The 19,290-nt window shown below is 39.1% G+C and overlaps 1 protein-coding gene across 1 annotated transcript in view; it reads right to left on the minus strand.

The window, feature by feature from the left end:
* The window catches only part of ANKRD31 (ankyrin repeat domain 31), a 128,583-nt gene extending 109,667 nt beyond the window's left edge, over positions 1-18,916 (minus strand). The window contains exons 1-4 of the mRNA XM_020880914.2: positions 18,573-18,916; positions 5,296-5,354; positions 3,696-3,731; positions 3,384-3,493 (exon numbers count right to left, since the gene is read on the minus strand). Coding sequence (XP_020736573.2) covers positions 3,384-3,493; positions 3,696-3,731; positions 5,296-5,354; positions 18,573-18,727 — 360 coding nt within the window. The 5' untranslated portion in view covers positions 18,728-18,916. The remainder of the gene's footprint in view (positions 1-3,383; positions 3,494-3,695; positions 3,732-5,295; positions 5,355-18,572) is intronic.
* Positions 18,917-19,290: the final 374 nt, after the last annotated feature.

The following is a 19,290-nucleotide window of genomic DNA, read 5'->3' on the forward strand; positions in this document are numbered from 1 at the left end:
GCAATCCCAGGATCCTAAGAATTAAAGGAGGTCAGGATGGGTTAGAGTCAGGAAAAAGATACCAATGACACTAATAATCAGCACAGTAGAGTCAAGGAGTTCCCTAAGTTTTGCAAACTCACTCTGAATTTGATTAGTCCAGTTATTCATGCCTCAAGAGAGGTAGCTAGTAAGAGAGAATGCTACCTTCTCCTGGGGCTTAAAAAGACCCTGCAGGATGCAACCTACTATATACAGAATAGATAAACAACAAAGTCTTACTATATAGCACAGGGAACTATATTCAATATCCTGTGATAAACCATGAATATGAAAAAGAAAAAAAAATATATGTATATATGTATAACTGAATCACTTTGCTGTATAGCAGAAATTAACAACATTGTAAATCAACTACATTTCAATAAAATAAATTTTTTAAAAGCCCTTACAGTACATATTAATATACACATAATCTCCGTAACCTCTGGCTTTGCGAATAATGATCCTTCTTCCACTGTCAAACAAGCCTGTGGTTGTTCAATTCCCTTTAAAGGCTCTCTCTAATGTTCATTTTAACTGATTTCACCTTTACATATGGATAAGGGTAGAAGGTGGAAACTGCATAATGGAAAGGAAAAGTGAAATTCAACCTGACTCAGAACTCTTAGAGAGCATTTCAGAGAGCAGAAGATGGAAGAGGCAGCCTGATGAATAATCACAAGATTAATCATTATTCCCTGTCAAACAAGAATTTTCCAGATGATTAAAAGCTAATTATATTAATAGTAAGATCAATGGTGCCTACTCTATTAGTCAGGGTTTTCCAGAGAAACGGAAGTAATAGGATATGTATATACAGAGTAAGAGATGTGTCCTAACTGGCTCATTTAATTATGGAAACTGGCAAGTCCAGATCTGCAATGTGGGCTATCAGGCTTAAGACCCAAGAAAGCTGACAGCAGAGATAAAGTTCAAAGGCTCTCTGCTGGATAATTCTCTCTTGCTCAGGGAAGCTGGTCTCTTTCTTCTATACAGGCCTTCAACTGGATGGATGAAGCCCACCCTCATCCATAATCGGCCCATTCAATTACGGAGGGCAATCTGATTTACCCAAATCCACTGACTTAAATGTCAATCTCATTCAAAAACATCCTCAAAGAAACTCCCAGAATAATGTCTGACTAACTATTTGCGTATCCAATGGCCCAGCCAACATGTAAAATTAACTATTATATCTTCTAATTTTGATAGTGATGTCTCCAATTATCTCTCCAGACATATTACTGAGCTCTCCAAACAAAATTTTAAAAATTTCTATGTAAAATTTAAAAACTGCTTGCCATATAGCACCTATAAAGAACACGAAAAGGTACTGCAAGACCCAACAAAAATGATGAGTATGAGATATTTTAAAACACTTCTCCTTATGTTTTTAAAAATTAGCATGGTACTTGTCAAACCAAAGATTCTCATTATCATCTTCATAGTTTGCCCTTACTTATTGTCCCACCATTTTTTTAAAAAAAATTTTTATTGGAGTATAGTTGCTTTACTACATATTTACTACAACTTTAATGCTGTGTTAGTCTCTGCCGTACAGTAAAGTGAATCACTTATGTGTATACACATATCCTCTTCCTTAGATTTGCCTCCTTTGAGGTCACCACAGATCACTGAATAGAGTTCCCTGTGTGAAACAGCAGGTCCTCATTAGTTGTCTATTTTATACACAGTGGTGTGTATATGTCATTTCCAACCTCATCATTTCTAAAATTGTTTTGAAGTTGAAATGTCAGTATTATATTTGAGTTTTAATGAAAATTTTATTTAGAAATCTGTTTAGTAACTGAATTATTTAGAATTTACTTAACTTCAGGTTTTGAAACAATACATATTCAAGTTGTGAAACAATATTTTTTTCTTTAAATTAACTTTGGGAAGTTATTTAAAGAGACCAGTGCCTTTCCTGGTCTATTTATTTGATAAAATCAGTATCTCTCACATAGTTAAATTTCTAAAGGTTTATTTTCAAAGAATAAAATTAAAAACTATAAAAGTAGCAGTATCTGTCAATTAAAAAAAAACACTAATTAAAATTTTCTACAGATGTTTAACACTTTGATAACATGGCCTAACTTACTGTAAAAAAAAAAAAAAAATGGGGGAGAGGCAGGGAAAAGTTAAAGGAGGTACCTATTTTACTACCAATGAAATTCTATGAAGGCAAAAAAAGAAGGACAAATACCAAAGACTTCATATAACCTTCTTAAGTAGCCCATGGTCAGCAGATAACTGATTTACAATCTGATGAAAAAATGTTTGAAAGATAGTCCTCTAAGGCAATTGTTTCAATCTAGCTGATCATTAGAAATTTCTTGGGAGGCTTTTGAAAAATGGAGAGTCCTAGGTTCTACTCAAATATGAGTCTGAGAGTCTACATTTTTAAATAGATTTGATTACCAAATAAGTTTGGTAATCAAGCTTTCAAAATCACCATTCTGAGGTACAATCTAGAGCCAAGTATAACAGTGACATAATAAATGTTTCTGAGATAAAGAGAAAAAATTTAATTTTTATTTCCCATTTCACAGTTACTAAAGCTAAAGAGGGAAATTTTTTTTCTTCTTAATTCAGAAGTTATAAAACTGATATTTAAATGAACTGTTAGAAACTAAATATAGGTATCTCCAGCTTTTAAAAAAACATTTGGTATTGTATTTTTCTCTTTTGACTAGTTATACAAGCTATACAACCTTCCTAGGGACAATATCAAATAAACACTCACAGTCACTCTTTGAAACTGCTGTCAATTTCTGCTATTAAAATACACGTATTCTCTCTTCCATTCCTTAAGACTCTATAGTTATCTCTGGTTAGCTAACTTATTTACGGCAAGGTGCTAAATGAATCACCCCTTACTTTTCCCCATGGTGACTGCATTAAAAAGAAATAAGTGAAAACCTGTGTATCTAAGTATATGCCTGCACACATGCGCCTTCTCTCTCTCTCTCTCTCTCTCACACACACAGGACAGTAGTGGGGTCTTTCAGTGGCCTGTATCTCAAATTTTACCACACAGAGTAGTATCCTAGTCACAAATTTAAGGTGACCTCTAACATACAATGGAGAGAAAAATTGCTAATTATTATACCTTGTTTTAGCCTATTTTAACCTTCTCAATTCCATATTTCTATCAGAAAGAGAAATAAAAAGAAAAGGAACCTAAAACATTTGACTTTTACATAAGAAACAGAGTGACTGGCTAAGAAATGGGAAAAAACTGAGTAAGAAAGAAAGAAGCAAAACAATAGCAAAAAGAATTAATCATGAGTAATTTGCCCTTATTTCAAATAGCATTACTAATTTTTAAAAAGCATGCATTTAATCAGTATGCTACACACCTGTAAGACTGCATCCTCAATAAGAATAAGCATCGTTTGACTTTTACTCATTTGCTCCCAGGGATCCTCTCTGAATTTGAATCTAAACTGAATCTCTGGAGAACGTGCGCCTAAAATGAAATACAATCACAGGTCATTTGCAATAGTTTTATTGCTCTGCTTTAACAATGACCCAAGGCAATTCACTCACACTCACACACACACACACACACAAACACACACACAAAACTATAAATGGTCAATATTAAAATATGCCTAACCTTGGTACTCTTCAAAAATGCAAATTAAAATAAACAGATACGTTTTACTTACCAGTTTGGCAAAGACTGCATACGTCCTGTGTTGGATCTAGAGAGAAAAAGTAATCTTTTATAGGAGGCAATATATGTCAAAATCTGACATGTGTTCATCCTTTAAAATCAAATCAATTTTAGCTGCTTATTCTAAGGAAATAATCAGAAAAGTAGGCAACATACTGAGAAACAGCAAACATTATCAAATCATTATATAAAGGTTCATTCATATAATGGAATAAAGGCAGCAATTTAACAGGTTGAGGTAGATCAATACAACAAAGAAAAAATATATGTAGGACAATACTAATTACTAAAAAACATATTTATATTGGTATACAAATGTCTAGAAAAAAACACAAATACTAAACACTGGAAACTGTAAGGCACTAAATTAACAGAGAAAAGTAGGAGATGGGATCTTTCACTTTCTACATTATATAATATTATACTTTAAAAATGTTATACTTTTAATAATTAGCAAAATAATTAAGGTCTATACACCATTTGGAAAAGGGAAGGGAAACAAAGGGAAAAAATTTTGTTGGAATATTGAAACAGATATCTAACTTCTTCCTAGTGGCATTTTATACATCATAAGAATACATTTTGGAGACCAATATTACGCAATATTCTTTCCAATTACATGTAGGAAAAATTGTTCCAAGATCAAACTGTAATTTGCCATTGGGGTATCAGGTGAGATGATGTAGAGCGAAGACTTTGTGAACTACAGCTGACCCTTGAATAACAGGGGGTTTGAACTACCTTAAACATGGTCCACTGAAACAAGGATGTTTTTTAATGGACATACATTCGGCCCTCCACATCCGTGAGTGTGGCATCCACAGATTCCACCAACCATACATGAAACTGTGCACTGCGTTTACAATTCACAGCTGGTGGAGTCTGTGAACATGCACTACACAGATGGGAGGGCCAACTACAGGACTCGAGGATTTGGGTCTATACAGGGGCTCCTGTGAACAATCCCCCACGGATACCGAGGCACAAGTGCATACACGCAAGATTTTCAAGACGTTGAGGATATTTTCCTTCCATCCTACACCTATTTCCAGATCTCCTCCAATAAAAAGTGGCTCACAGGAAGAATCATAAGAGATTTTAACCCACTAATTGAACGGCTTTCTGAAAAATTGATCTTTCTGAACTGCAACAATCAGTGATAGATTTTTCTGGAAGTGTATATATTGATCTAGAAGTGGATTCAGGAGGTTTGGAGAATTTGTAAGTGAAAGACTCTTTTTAAAAAATATATACCAATGATACTTGTACCTCAATTTTAGTCTGAAAGAATCACACTGATTATGAAAAAGTATTATTCACTTTGCAAATAGGAAAGTTTGAGGGTTAAGTGGGAAATCTCTGGGGGGAGAATTGCTATCCCAGCGCTACTTCCACATATCTGTAGCCCTCTTTAGGGAGTCATAAACATCTTCCAGAAGTTACAAACCCTATTGCTATCCTTATAACAACAGATCTTAAGATCTGTTACAGATGCCTGTAAAAAATTAATTCTGTGTAAAGTTAAAGAATAAGACTAAATATAAAAGAAGTTAATAGAATAATAATACTTAGTGAAAAGAATTATTTCTCACCTTTACTGGGATGGAGACTGAACTTAGATCTAAGAGACGTGTCTTGATTAAAAAGCAACCTTTCAAAAACAAAAAAGAAGGTATAGATGTTATGATATTTCTTAAACAAAGACTAACAATTCAACTGTCATTTAAGTTTTTTTTCCAGTTTTACTGAGATGTAACTGACATATAATATTGTATAAGTTTAAGTTATACAATGTGATGATACACAGCATGCACTGCAAAATGATTAAGTGAATAAACTTTTAACATAGTTCAAGGTAAACTACTCATAAAAATTATAATTAAATTTGCTAAAATTCCTAGTTATACCACTATTAATATTCTATATCAATGCATTTTTTCAAAAATATAGTCTTTAAATTAAAACTTATCCAAGATGACCCACGCACCTATGGGTACCTTATTTTTGACAAAGGAGGCAGGAGTATAATTGGGGCAAAGACAGCCTCTTCAATAAGGACAGCTTATTGTGGAAAACTAGACAGCTACGTGTAACAGAATGAAATCAGAACACTTCCTAACACCATGTGCTTAGTCACTCAGTCGTGTCCAACTCTTTGCGACCTCCTGGACTGTAGCCCGCCAGTCTCCTCTGTCCATGGGGATTCTCCAGACAAAAATACTGGAGTGGGTTGCCATTTCTTCCTCCAGGGGATCTTCCCAACCCATGGATCAAATCCAGGTCTTCCATATTGCAGGCGGATTCTTTACCTTCTGAGCCACCATGCAAGTCCTCCTAATGCCACACAAAGATAAACTCAAAATGAATTAAAGACCTAAATGTAAGACCAGAAACTATAAAACTCTTAGAGGAAAATATAGGCAGAACACTCGATGACATAAATCAAAGCAAGATTCTCTATGACCCACCTCCTAGAGTAATGGAAATAAAAGCAAAAATAAATAAGTGGGACCTAATGAAAGTTAAGGAGATCAGTCCTGGGTATTCATTGGAAGGACTGATGCTGAAGCTGAAATTCCAATACTTTGGCCACCTCATGCGAAGAGTTGACTCATTGGAAAAGACCCTGATGCTGGGAGGGATTGGGGGCAGGAGGAGAAGGGGACAACAGAGGATGAGATGGCTGGATGGCATCACTGACTCGATGGACATGAGTTTGAGTAAACTCTGGGAGTTGGTGATGGACAGGGAGGCCTGGCGTGCTGTAGTCATGGGGTCACAAAGAGTCAGACACAAATGAGCGACTAAACTGAACTGAACTGAATGAAACTTAAAAGCTTTTGCACAGCAAAGGAAACTACAAACAAGGTGAAAAGACAACCCTCAGAATGGAAGAAAACAATAGCAAAGGAAACAACTGACAAATAATTAATTTCTAAAATATACAAGCAGCTCATACAACTCAATACCAGAAAAACTAACAACCCAATCAAAAACTGGGAAAAAGACCTAAAAAGACATTTCTCCAAAGAAGACATACAGATGACTAACAAAACACATGAAAAGAGGCTCAATATTGCTCATTATTAGAGAAATGTAAATCAAAACTACAATGAGATACCATTTCACACCAGTCAGAATGGCCATCATCAAAAATTCTACAAATAATAAATGCTGGAGAGGGTGTAGAGAAAAGGGAACCATCTTGCCAGTGGGAATGTAAATTGATACACCCACTATGGAAGACAGTATGGAGATTTATTTAAAAAACCAGGAATAAAACCACTATATGACCCAGCAATCCCACTCCTAGGCATATACCCCGAGGAAACCAAAACTGAAAAAGACATAAGTATCCCATTGTTCACTGCAGCACTATTTACAATAGCTACAACATGGAAGCAACCTAGATGCCCATCAACAGATGAATGGATAAAGAAGGTGTGGTACACAATGGAATATTACTCAGCCATCAAAAGGAGTGCATTTGAGTCAGTTTCTAATGAGGCTATTATACAGAGTGAAATAAATCAGAAAGAGAAATATAAATATCATATACTAATGCATATATATGGAATCTAGAAAGATGATACTGATGAATTTATTTGCAGGGCAGCAATGGAGAAACAGAAAGAGAGAGCAGATGGCCATGGGGGATGTGAGGAGGGAGAGTGAGATGTATGGAGACAGTAACATGGAAACTTACATTAGCATATGTAAAATAGACAGCCAACAAGAATTTGCTGTTTGACTCAGGGAACGCAAACAGGGGCTCTGTGAAAATCTAGACAGGTGGGATGGGGAGGAGATGGGAGGAAGCTTTGGGAGGGAGGGGACATGGGTGTACCTATGGGTGATTCTTGGTGATGTTTGACAGAAAACAACAAAATTCTGCAAAGCAATTATCGTTCAGTTAAAAAATAAACTTAAAAAACTTATCCAAGATGAAAATTAAGACTTATTCGTCTGCTCATGTTCTTTTAAATAAATACTCTGCTAATTTTGGATATTTTGGAGTAAGGGGAAAACATCAATACAGTTTTTGAACAGAAGTGAAATGAGATGTGAAGGAACCAGCACTGGTGGGGTTTCTTCATTCCCCTTTCTCTACATCACAGAGATTTAAGATCCCAGGGTTAAATTCAAGTGTATATTTTCAGAACATAAATTACAGAAATTTAAGTTTTGGATTCACATCTTACTATGTTCTAGGCAGCACCAAGGTAACGAAAAAAGATAGTCCTTCTTCTCAAGAAGCTTCAGATCTGGTGAGGGATAAAAACAGCCAGGATATATCATGGCCAGTATGCTACTAAGCAGAGCATTCTAAGTATGCTACTATATATCACTCTAAGTATGCTACTAAGAATTGCTCCTGTTTAAAAGATCTTTAAAGAATGAAAAAAATGGGCAAAGGATTTGAACAGACACTTCTCCAAAGAGGATATACAAATCAGTTCAGTTCAGTCGCTCAGTCACGTGTGACTCTTTGTGACCCCACGGACTGCAGCACGCCAGGCTTCCCTGTCCGTCACCCACTCCCAGAGCATGCTCAAACTCATCTCCATCAAGTCAGTGATGCCATCCAACCATCTCATCCTCTGTCATCCCCTTCTCCTCCTGCCTTCAATCTTTGCCAGCATCAGGGTCTTTTCCAATGAGTCAGCCCTTTGCAACAGGTGGCCAGAGTACTGGAGCTGTAGCTTCAGAATCAGTCCTTCCAACGAGCATTCAGGACTGATTTCCTTTAGGATTGACTGGTTTGATCTCCCTGCAGTCCAGGGGACTCTTGAGAGTCTTCTCTAACAACACAGCTTAAAAGTATCATTCTTCGGCACTCAGCTTTCATTACGGTCCAACTCTCACATCCACACATGACCACTGGAAAAACCGTAACTTTGACTAGATGGACCTCTGTTGGCAAAATAATATGTCTGCTTTTTAATATGCTGCCTAGGTCTGTCATAGTTTTTCTTCCAAGGAGCAAGCGTCTTTTAATTTCATGGCTGCAGGCACCATCTGCAGTGATTTTGGAACCCAAGAAAAGAAAGTCTAATCACTGTTTCCACTGTTTTCCCCATCTATTTGCCATTAAATGATGGGACTGGATGCCATGATCTTAGTTTTCTGAATGTTGAGCTTTAAGCCAGCTTTTTCACTCTCTTCTTTTACCTTTATCAAGAGGCTCTTTAGTTCCTCTTTGCTTTCTGCCATAAGGGTGGTGTCATCTGCATATCTGAGGTTACTGAAATTTCTCTTAGCAACATGAAAAATGCTCAACAATACTAAGTATTAGGGAAGCCATAATGAGATACCACTTCACACCAACCAAAAACAAATAAACAAACAAAAATAACAAGTGTGGCAAGTATATGGAGAAACTGGAACTCCTGTATATTGCTACTGGGAATGTAAATTGGTACAGCCACTGTGGAAAACAGTATGGCGGGTCCTCAAAAAATTAGACACAGATTTACAATTTGATCTAGTAATTCCATTTCTGTGTGTGTACACAAAACAACTGAAAGCAGAGACCTGAATTTGTACACTTATATTCACAGAAACACTATTCACAACAGCTAAAAGGTGGACGTTGACAAGTGTCCATTGACAGATGAGTAAATAAACAATGTGGAACCTACATACAGTGGAATATTTTTCAGCCTTAAAAAGGAAGAAAATACTAATACATGCTACATCATGGATAGACCTTAAAGACATCATATTTAGTGAAGAAAACCAGACACAAAGGAACAAAAATGGTATAATTCCACTTACATGAGGTACAGAGAGTAATCAGATTCATAGAAAGAAAGGAGAATGGTGGTTGCCAAGGGCTGAAGGCAGGGAAGAATGGGGAGTTATTATACACAGAGTGTCAATTTGGGAAGATGAAAAAATTCCAGAGAAAACTAGTAGTGATGGCTGCACAACAATGTGAATGTATTTAATGCCACTGAATTATACACTTGAAAATGGTTAAAATGCTATTATATATATATATATATATATATATCTCACCACAATTTAAAAAAAAAATTTTTTTAATCTTCCCAGAATCCAAGAATGTAACCATGTACTAAGGCATAAATATATGATTTGGAAACAGGTTTTTTTTTTTTTTACTTACTCATTTTACCTTTTTATGGAAAACTACAGACAATAATACACTCACCATCCGAGTGCAATAATTATCGATACATAGCCATTACTGCTTCCTCTATAACCCTTGCCATCCTCTCCACCCACTGTGAGTCTCTGAACATCTTATTCCATTTCATCTGGAAATATTTCAGTATTCAACTCTAAAAGATAAGGACTCTTTTAACATAACCATAATAATCACACCTTTAAAAAAGCAGCCAAAACTTCATACTTAAAAAAGTTAATAATTACTTGATATTATTAAACTTACATAGTCTACAGTAAGCAACCTCTCTAATGGCTCTCAGTATTTATACCCTTGTATATGGTATTTATCCTTGAGTATGAACTGGATCCAGCGACTCTTCTCGTAAACAAAATATAGCAAACAGGTTGGGATGTGACCTCTGAGGTTAGGTTACAAAAAGACACTGGCTTCCATCTTATTCTCTCATCCTCTTTCTGTTTCTCTCTTGCAGAAGCCAGCCTGCCATGTTGTGGATGTCCTTTGCAGAAGCCTACATAGCAGGAAACTAAGGAAGGCCCCCTATCAACAGAGAGGAGCCAAAGACTAAAGTCAAAAGCCAGAAAAGGAACTGAATTTTCACAACTACCATTTAGGTAGTGGCTCCTTCTCATGAAACCTTGAGATGAATGTAGCCTTCTGAGTTAAGGAGTTAAGCCACTCCTAGAACCACAGAAACTACACAATATGTTTACTGCTTTAAGAAGTTAATACATTTTGGAGTAAGCTATTATACAGCAATGTAAACTAACAAACATGACAGTCAGATTTCCCTGTCTTTTTACAATGGTTTTGTTCATCTAGGGATCCAAGCAAGATACACACATTGCATTTGGTTGTATGTCTCTTAAGTCTCTTTTAAAATCTGTAAGTTATACATTTCCCTGCCCCTTACAATTTATTTGTTGAAGAAACTGGGTTGTTTTTCCCATAGAATTTCCCACATTTGGAATTTGAAGACTGCATGTCATTTCACATGTTCCTCTGTCCTATCTATCCCCTGTAAACCAGTTATTAGATCAAGAGGTTTGATCTGATTCAATTGAGGAGGCAATATGTGTACTTTCTACAGGAGATAACAAAGAATGTGTTGAGAAAGGCAGTCGTGCGCATACCATCTTTCACCCCTGCTAGGCCTTGGGTCTGGAACATTTTCCTACTAAAAGACAGAGTCCTCCCAGCCTGTACTGGACTTACCACCTTGTATGGGAATACACTTCCCTGTTTAGCCTCAGGGTGGACTCCTCTGTTCTGTTTAAAAGTATATGTCATATGGTAGCTGGCCAAGCCCACTACTCCACGTGTCCTCTGTGGGAAGAGGATGAAGTCCTTCGTTCGGTGGCACCAGAGGGGAGTGTGCAAGCCACTGACCCTGGATCAGCTGCAGAGAGTGACTGCTGGCCATGGCGGACTGATGCCCACTACTGAAGCTAATTTTGCTCTCTCTCTTCTCTCAGAGTTAACAGCTTTAAGAATAGTACTTGGCCCCATTCTATTTTAATCACTGGAGAAGTCATTATTTTTACATAGATCCTGACCCAAAATGTTGCTTTCTTTAGCTGTTTTAGTCCAATTATTCATTGTCTCATTGTATCTTGCTTTATGTTTTTCCCTTCTGCAACTGTATCCTTTATAACAAGTATTTCTTATCTAGACAATTCACAAGGACAGTGGTAGCCTATCTTAAAGGACAGAATGAACACTCATTTTGCAGGGTATTTTAATCAATTAGCCTTTATATGCACTTATAATGTTCAGAGAATATGATTTGACCTGGACATATACCTAAATCTATGTAATAATGAACTATCTTAGAAAGTGGTTCTGTTTAAATTTATTGAACAGGATTAGTTTGAGATGCATTATTTAAATGTTGTTGAGCAGTTAATATTTAACAGAGGCTGAGACAGAAATTAAGGATTGATAAAGGGTTCTCACTGCACATATAAGAAAAATGAATCCTTGTTGTTGTTCAGTCACTCAGTCGTGTCCGACTCTTTGCAACCCCATGGAGCAGTATGCCAGGCTTCCCTGTCCTTCACCATCTCCCAGAGCTTGCTCAAATTCATGTCCATTGAGTCAGTGATCCCCTCCAACCATCTCATCCTCTGTCAAGAACAGAGGACAGAGGATGAGATAGAAAATGAATCCTGCCTCTAAGTAAACAAAAAACAAGCAAACAAAATCTTATTAGTCAGTGATTTAAATTCTTACAGATTAGTAGCAACACCTACCAAGCCATAAAAGAAACTGGATGCATTTTCCAGTTTCATAAGGGTTAGGACCAAGTTCAGGCTCTCAGAGTACTTTTCAGACACAGTTATGGCATCCTCATTCTTTGAAGGCCTTGCTTTATGTAATTCCACTGGTCGTCAAATCCTTTCTCAGACTTTAGCAAAAGCACCTTAATAGCTGCAACATTTAAGGATTATTTAATTATGTGAAACTGTATGTTTTGCCTGTTCTCAGCTCTTCTAAGACCTATTCTTCTCTTGTCGGTCAAAGTTGGAAGCTTGAGCATGAAAAACAGAATAAATTGCATACAAGCAAGGAAAGAAGATGCAGGGAGGAAAAAAAGCAATGGCATTCAGCTCCAGCAATGCTTAGACTGTACTGTATTTCTATACCAGTAAAAAGAACACTAATTTTTAACCCTGAGCTATGAGGTCTGAAAGAATGATGTTTATATGGTACTACAGAGAATCATTTCAAAATGAATTAGAGGGGGAAAAAAAGATTGGTTAGCCATGACACAGTGAACCATCTATAGCCTAGTTCTCCACTCATCACAACTAAAAACTCTAGTAGAATATTTTTTAAAAGCTACCTGAGTAATCTGAAAAGTAAACAATAGCACTTAAACTGGGGACTGAAACTAAAATCTAAATAACAACCTTGTAGTAAGTGAGTCTCATGGTTTGCTTGGGTTTTTTGGTTCAGTTTTTTGCTCTTATTTTTTTTTGTTTCCAGCTTTGACCCTAAGCCTAAACCTCGGGGGGCGGGGGGGAGGGGGGGGCTTCCCTTGTAGTTCAATTGGTAAAGAATCTGCCTGCAGTGCAGGAGACCCGGGTTTGATCTCTGGGTTGGGAAGATCCCCTGGAAAAGGAAACAGCAACCCACTCCATTATCCTTGTTTAAAAAAATCTCATGGACAGAGGAGCCTGATGGGCTGCAGTCCACGGGGCCGTGAAGAGTCAGGCACGATTGAGCGACTAACACTTACTTACTTACTTACTAAACCTAGAAGTGCACAGTGGGCACAGATACCAAAAACTTCAGGAGAAACCCTTCCTAGCTTTATCGAGAAAATTAGAGAAAGGGACCCCTGAACACCAGAAGGTGTGAGGGAAGTCCTTGAGTTTTGCTGTTTTCTCCTTTTAGCTTCAGAGCGATACTGCTACCAACTATGGTAGCTTGGACACTTAAAACTCAAGAGAAAACCTGTTTCTCTCCTCCTAGAGGAACCATACTCCCAAGAGTATGAAAAGAATCTATTTTTTTTTTTAACACTTTGCCCTGAAGATGGCCCCAGCTGCAGGAAACTACTCTATAATGAAAGGCTGACACTGAAAGAAATCCATCTTCCTAGTCATATAAACCCACATGTGGGGGTACAGGGAGGAGATGGTGCATGAAAATCCTGGAGAAAAGAAAGCAGGGAGGGGGACCATCTAATTCTGTATGTGATCCAACGTAAGTCTGAGGCATTCTTAAAGGAACAATGCAAAGAGATAGAGGAAAACAACACAATGGGAAAGACTAGAGATCTCTTCAAGAAAATTAGAGATATCAAGGGAACATTTTATACAAAAATGGGCACAATAATGTACAGAAATGGTAAGGATCTAACAAAAGCAGAAGAGATTAAGAAGAGGTAGCAAGAATACACAGAATGATACAAGAAAGGTCTTAAAAGATCTGGGTAATCATGAAGATGTGGTCATTCACCTAAAGCTGGACACCCTGGTATGTAAAGTCAAGTAGGCCTTAGGAAGCATCATTATGAACAAAGCTAGTGAAATAATGGAATTCCAGCTGAGTTATTTCAAATCCTAAAAGATGACGCTGTTAAAGTACTGTACTCAATATGCCAGCAAATTTGGAAAACTCAGCAGTGGCCAAAGGAGGGGAAAGGGTCAGTTTTCATTTCTGTCCCAAAGATGGGCAATGCCAAAGAATGTTGAAACTACCAAACAATTGCACTCATTTCACATGCTAGCAAGATAATGCTCAAAATCCTTCAAGCTAGGCTTCAACAGTACATGAACCAAGAACTTCCAGATGTACAAGCTGGGTTTATAAAAGGGAGAGGAACCAGAGATCAAATTGTCATCATTCACTGGATCACAGAGAAAGCAAGGGAACTCAAGAAAAACATCTACTTCTGCTTCATTGACTAGGCTAAAGGCTCTGACTCTGTGGATCACAATAAACTGTGGAAAACCCAAAAAGAGATGGGAGTACCAGACCATCATACCTTACTTTTCTCAAGAGAAACTTGTATGAGGATCAAGCAGCAAAAGTTAAAGTTTACATGTAACAGTGGACTGGTTCAAAATTGGGAAAGGAGTATAACAAGGCTTTATATTGTCACCTTGCTTATTTATCTTATATGCAGAGTACATCACAAGAAATGCCGGGCTGGATGAAGCACAAGCTGGAATCAAGATGGCCAGGAGAAATATCAACTGCCCTAGATAGGCAGAAGATACCACTCTAATGGCACAAAGTGAAGACGGACTAAACAGCCTCTTGGAGAGGGCGAAAGAGTAGAATGAAAAAGCTGGCTTGAAACTCAACATTAAGAAAACAAAGATCATGGCATCCAGTCCCATCATTTTATGGCAAATAGAACAGGAAAAGTGGAAGCAGTGACACATTTTACTTTCGTGGGCTCTAAAATCATTGCAGATGGTGACCGCAACCATGAAATTAAAAGATGCTTGTCCTGGAAGGAAAGCTATGACAAACCTAGACAGTATATTAAAAAGCAGAAACATTACTTTGCCAACAAAGGTCCATATATTCAAAGCTATGATTTTTCCAATAGTCATGCATGGATGTGAAAGCTGCACCATAAAGAAGGCTGAATGCTGAAGAATTAATGCTTTTGAATTGTGGTGCTGGAGAAGATTGCCTTAGACTGCAAGGAGATCAAACCAGTCAGTCCTAAAGGAAAACAACTCTCAATATCCATCGGAAGGACTGATGCTAAAACTGAAGCTCCAACACTTTGGCCCCCTGATGTGAAGAGCTGACTCACTGGAAAAGACCCTGATGCTGGGAAAGATTGAGGGAAGGAGGAGAGGGGACGAAAGAGGATGAGACGGCTAGGTGGCATCACTGACTTAATGGACATGAATTTGAGCAAACTCTAGAAGATAGTTTGGAGCCTGGTGTGCTACAGTCCACAGGGCTTCAAAGAGTCAAGACATGACTCAGTGACTGAACAAGTCTTAGGCTCAACTCTGAGCTGTCCACTTGCAGAACAGACTCAAAAAAGCCTATAAGGGCTTAGAGAATTGAACTATGATATTAACTACTTTCCAAATTCCAGATTAACCCCTGAATGGTACATGAGTCAGACAGACTCAAGCAGCATAGTAAAGGCTTTGGAAATTGGACTGATGTAACCACCACCCACAGAAGGCAAAACAGAACGGGCAGTCAGATCTAATCAGACTGACTGTCTCTTACAACAAACAAAAATCAACACCCTCTAGCGGATTTTAACAGGAACAAGAGTATAAAATATAACATTCAAAATACACAGGATATTATGCAGAATTACTCAACATGCAAAGAAAAGGAAAATCTGACTAATACTTGAAAGAAAAGATAACCGATTTGAATGCCCCAGCCTGTCCAGTCCAGATGCTGGAATTATAAGACAAAGATTTTAAAACACCTATTTAAATAATTCTCTATGAGATAAAGGTAAACATTTATCAAATGGGTGACAATGAAGTTCTCAGCATAGAAATAAAAACTATAAAAGAGAATCCAATGAAAATTTTAAGAAATATAATTGCCGACAAAGGTCCGTCTAATCAAAGCTATGGTTTTCCCAGTAGTCATGTATGAAAGTGAGAGTTGGACGATAAAGAAAGCTGAGTGCCAAAGAATTGATGCTTTTGAACTGTGGTGTTGGGGAAGACTCTTGAGAGTCCCTTGGACTGCAAGGAGATCCAACCAGTCAATCCTAAATATTCATTGGAAGGACCGATGCTGAAGTTCCAATACTTTGGCCACCTGATGCAAAGAACTGACTCATTGGAAAAGACCCTGATGCTGAGAAAGACTAAAGGCAGGAGGAGAAGGGGTCGACAGATGATGAGACGGTTGGATGGCAATGGACATGAGTTTGAGCAGGCTCCAGGAGTTGGTGACAGAGAGGGAAGCCCAGCATGCTGCGGTCCATGGGGTCACAGAGTCAGACACAACTGAGCGAATAAACTGAACTGATTATATAATACTTGAAATTAAAAATTCACTGGATGGTCTCAACAACAGAATGTATGTAACATAGGGAAGACTAAGTGAATCTGAACACAAAGCAATAGAAATTATACAGTCTGAAGAACTAAGAGAGAAAAAAAACAGAAACAGTTAATAGAGCCTCAAGGATCTGGGAGACTATCAGAAGGTCTAGCATTCACATCATTTAAATCCCAGAAAGAGAGAAGAAAAAGACTGGTACATAAAAAATATATGAAGAAATCATGACAGAAATCCAAGTTTGGTGAAAGACATAAGTTTACAGATTCAAGAAACTAAGTGAACCCCACCAAACAGTAAGAACACAGAGAAAATCATTACCAAACATGTCATAATCAAACTGCTAAAAACCAAAGATGGAAGGAATGGAAGCAGACAGATTTTAAAAGTTGCTATATTACACAGATGGAAAATGTGATTTGAATGGGGAAGGAGGTGCTTGACTACAAGGGACAGCGAGCACAAAGGAGGGTTTGGGTTTTTTTAGTAACAGAACTGTGCTGGATCTTGAGTGTAGTGATTATTATGACTTCATGTCCTAGTCAAAATGGTCCCCACATACCATTAAGAGCAAATGTTACTGTCTGTATATATAAAAGAGCCAGAAATCTGAATACCCTCACATACTGCTGCCCAGCTCTCATCCTCCAGATCACGTCAATCACCACTTCCTACCAAATTTACTTTCTAAAGATTTCTCAGATTTGTCCTTTTCCCTCTGTTCCCACTGTTTCTGCCTAGCCGAGTTCTCATCATCCCAGTCTGTTACTACTTTGATCCCTAAGCTAACCTGCATAGCCGTGCTTTGCAAAAGGTAACCCATGCTCTAACAGAATCAACTTTAACCCAGATACTTGTCAGAAATGCAGAATCTCAAACCCCACTTTAGAACTCCTGAATTGGAATTCACCTTTTAACAAGATTCTGAAGTGATTTAAATAAATATAAAACTTTTCACTGGAATTTACAAAGCCCCAATCCAGGGCATGCATGAGTGAATGAAAATCTGATTATGCTACTCCCTCACTTAAGATTTTACAGACTCCCTACCAGGATGCATACAAGCTATAAGAAGCCTTACATGACCTTATCCTACCTTTCTCTCCAGGCTCATCTTTCACCATACCTATCACAACATTTAACACGTCAGTAATACTTAACTGTTTGCATGTTCCAGCACACATAACACAGTGCTATGTCCCACCACGACACCTTTACACAGGCAGTTCCCTTGGCCTGAAAACCTCTTCCTCTGACTTAATTCCTATACGCCTTCAAGCCTCTACTCAGAAGCCAACCCCGTATAGCAGATGGGCATCCACCTGTCAGTGCAAGGGACACGGGTTTGATCCCTGGTCTGAGAAGATTTCACATGCCGAGGGGCAGTTAGCCCCCTGTGCCACAACTACTGAGCCAGAGCTGGTGTGCCAGCAGCCTATGCTCAACAAGAGAAGCCACCACAATGAGGAAGCCCGTGCACCCCAACAAAGAGTAGCTCCCCAATGACTGCAACTGGAGAAAGCATACGTGCAGCAACTCAAGGGAACCAAACATCAATAAATAAATTACAGAAGTCAACCCCGCTCCAGGCTCCTAAACCTGCCTGCGCCTACCTCCAACCCTGAACTTCCCACACAATATTGAAACCATCTGTTTATGGATTTCCTGGCCTGTAGGTTTCTCAAAGGCTGTGGCCTCTTCTCTTTTATATTCTCCCTGTGTCCAGCACAGAGAACTACCTATGTTTTGATGAAAGGAACTACCATCTTCTCTTGATTCTTATAAAGCTATCCGTTTCCACTTTGGCAGTAACCAGTTCCCCCATTGCACGATCCTTTCTTGAAAGATCAGGAACCGCCCCTTACACCTGAGTTAGGAGTCGCTTGAAGCCTAACGCATGAAGGGTTTAGACCCAACACTTTGGTGCCTGTGCAAAAAAAAACCTAGGCTAAGAAAGCAGGCTTTTTAAAAATGCCATAACACCACCTAACTATAAAGCTCATTCGGTCCTAGGTGAGGGGTATGGGGAGGGTTTTGGGGTCTTTTTTTTGGGGGGGGGGTCTTTATCTACAAAGTTTTTAGCTCAGGCCTGGGTGCCCCACAGGCCTACTCCCGCCTGACGCCGCAGTCTGGCGGGGAACACCTCCCCCTCAAATCTCCGAGGGCCACCCGCCGCCAGGGCCCCGGTCCAAGGGCGGTCACCTTCTCCAGGGCAGCGCCTCTTCCTCGGGGTCGCTCTCCGTCACGGACCCCTCTACCACCGTTTCATCGCTGTCCCAGTCTAAGGCCTGGGAGCCTTCCTCCATCTCCACGTCGCACCCGGAGTCTTTCTTATCCTCCTTCTCCAACGTCTCCATTTCCGCAAAACCAAAAAAAAAAAAAAAATGGTTTTTTAATTAAAAAAAGTAAAAATCACAAAACAAAGATTGTCCTAAGGGCCAGGAGAAATTATGAGTTAACATTCTTGGCGGGAGACCCGCCTGTTCTGCGAGTGCGGCGCCTCAGGCCGCGAGTGCGTCGTGAGGGAAGCAGGCCAGGGCCGCGGTGTGACCGCACGCGGCCGGCAGGGGGAGCCTCACGCAGCTGGCCGGCGGAGCCGCGCGCCGCACGTCGGCCCCGCCCCGGTAGCGGCCGGAAGTTAGCCGAGCGAGCGCCAGAGAGCCCGGGGTTTCTCGGCCATCCGGGGAGTGGCTTGCATCCGTACCGTCTTCCCACTCCTCTCTTTTGGGGTCCAGCGGTCAAGGGACTGGAGCTGCGGCCGCGGGGATCAGACAGAAAGCGTTGCCGCAACGCTGCCGGCAGAGAGGGAGAGCTGCGTCAGGTCCCCGTGCAGCGCCATCTCCAGGCTTATGAGCCGCAGACCCCGGAAGGAGCTGTCGCCTCTGGCAGACTATTCTGAAACCAGAATGTGATCTTAGCC

The sequence above is a fragment of the Odocoileus virginianus genome, chromosome 6 (genome assembly GCF_023699985.2).
Source record: "Odocoileus virginianus isolate 20LAN1187 ecotype Illinois chromosome 6, Ovbor_1.2, whole genome shotgun sequence".
In the NCBI taxonomy this organism is placed as follows: domain Eukaryota; kingdom Metazoa; phylum Chordata; class Mammalia; order Artiodactyla; family Cervidae; genus Odocoileus; species Odocoileus virginianus.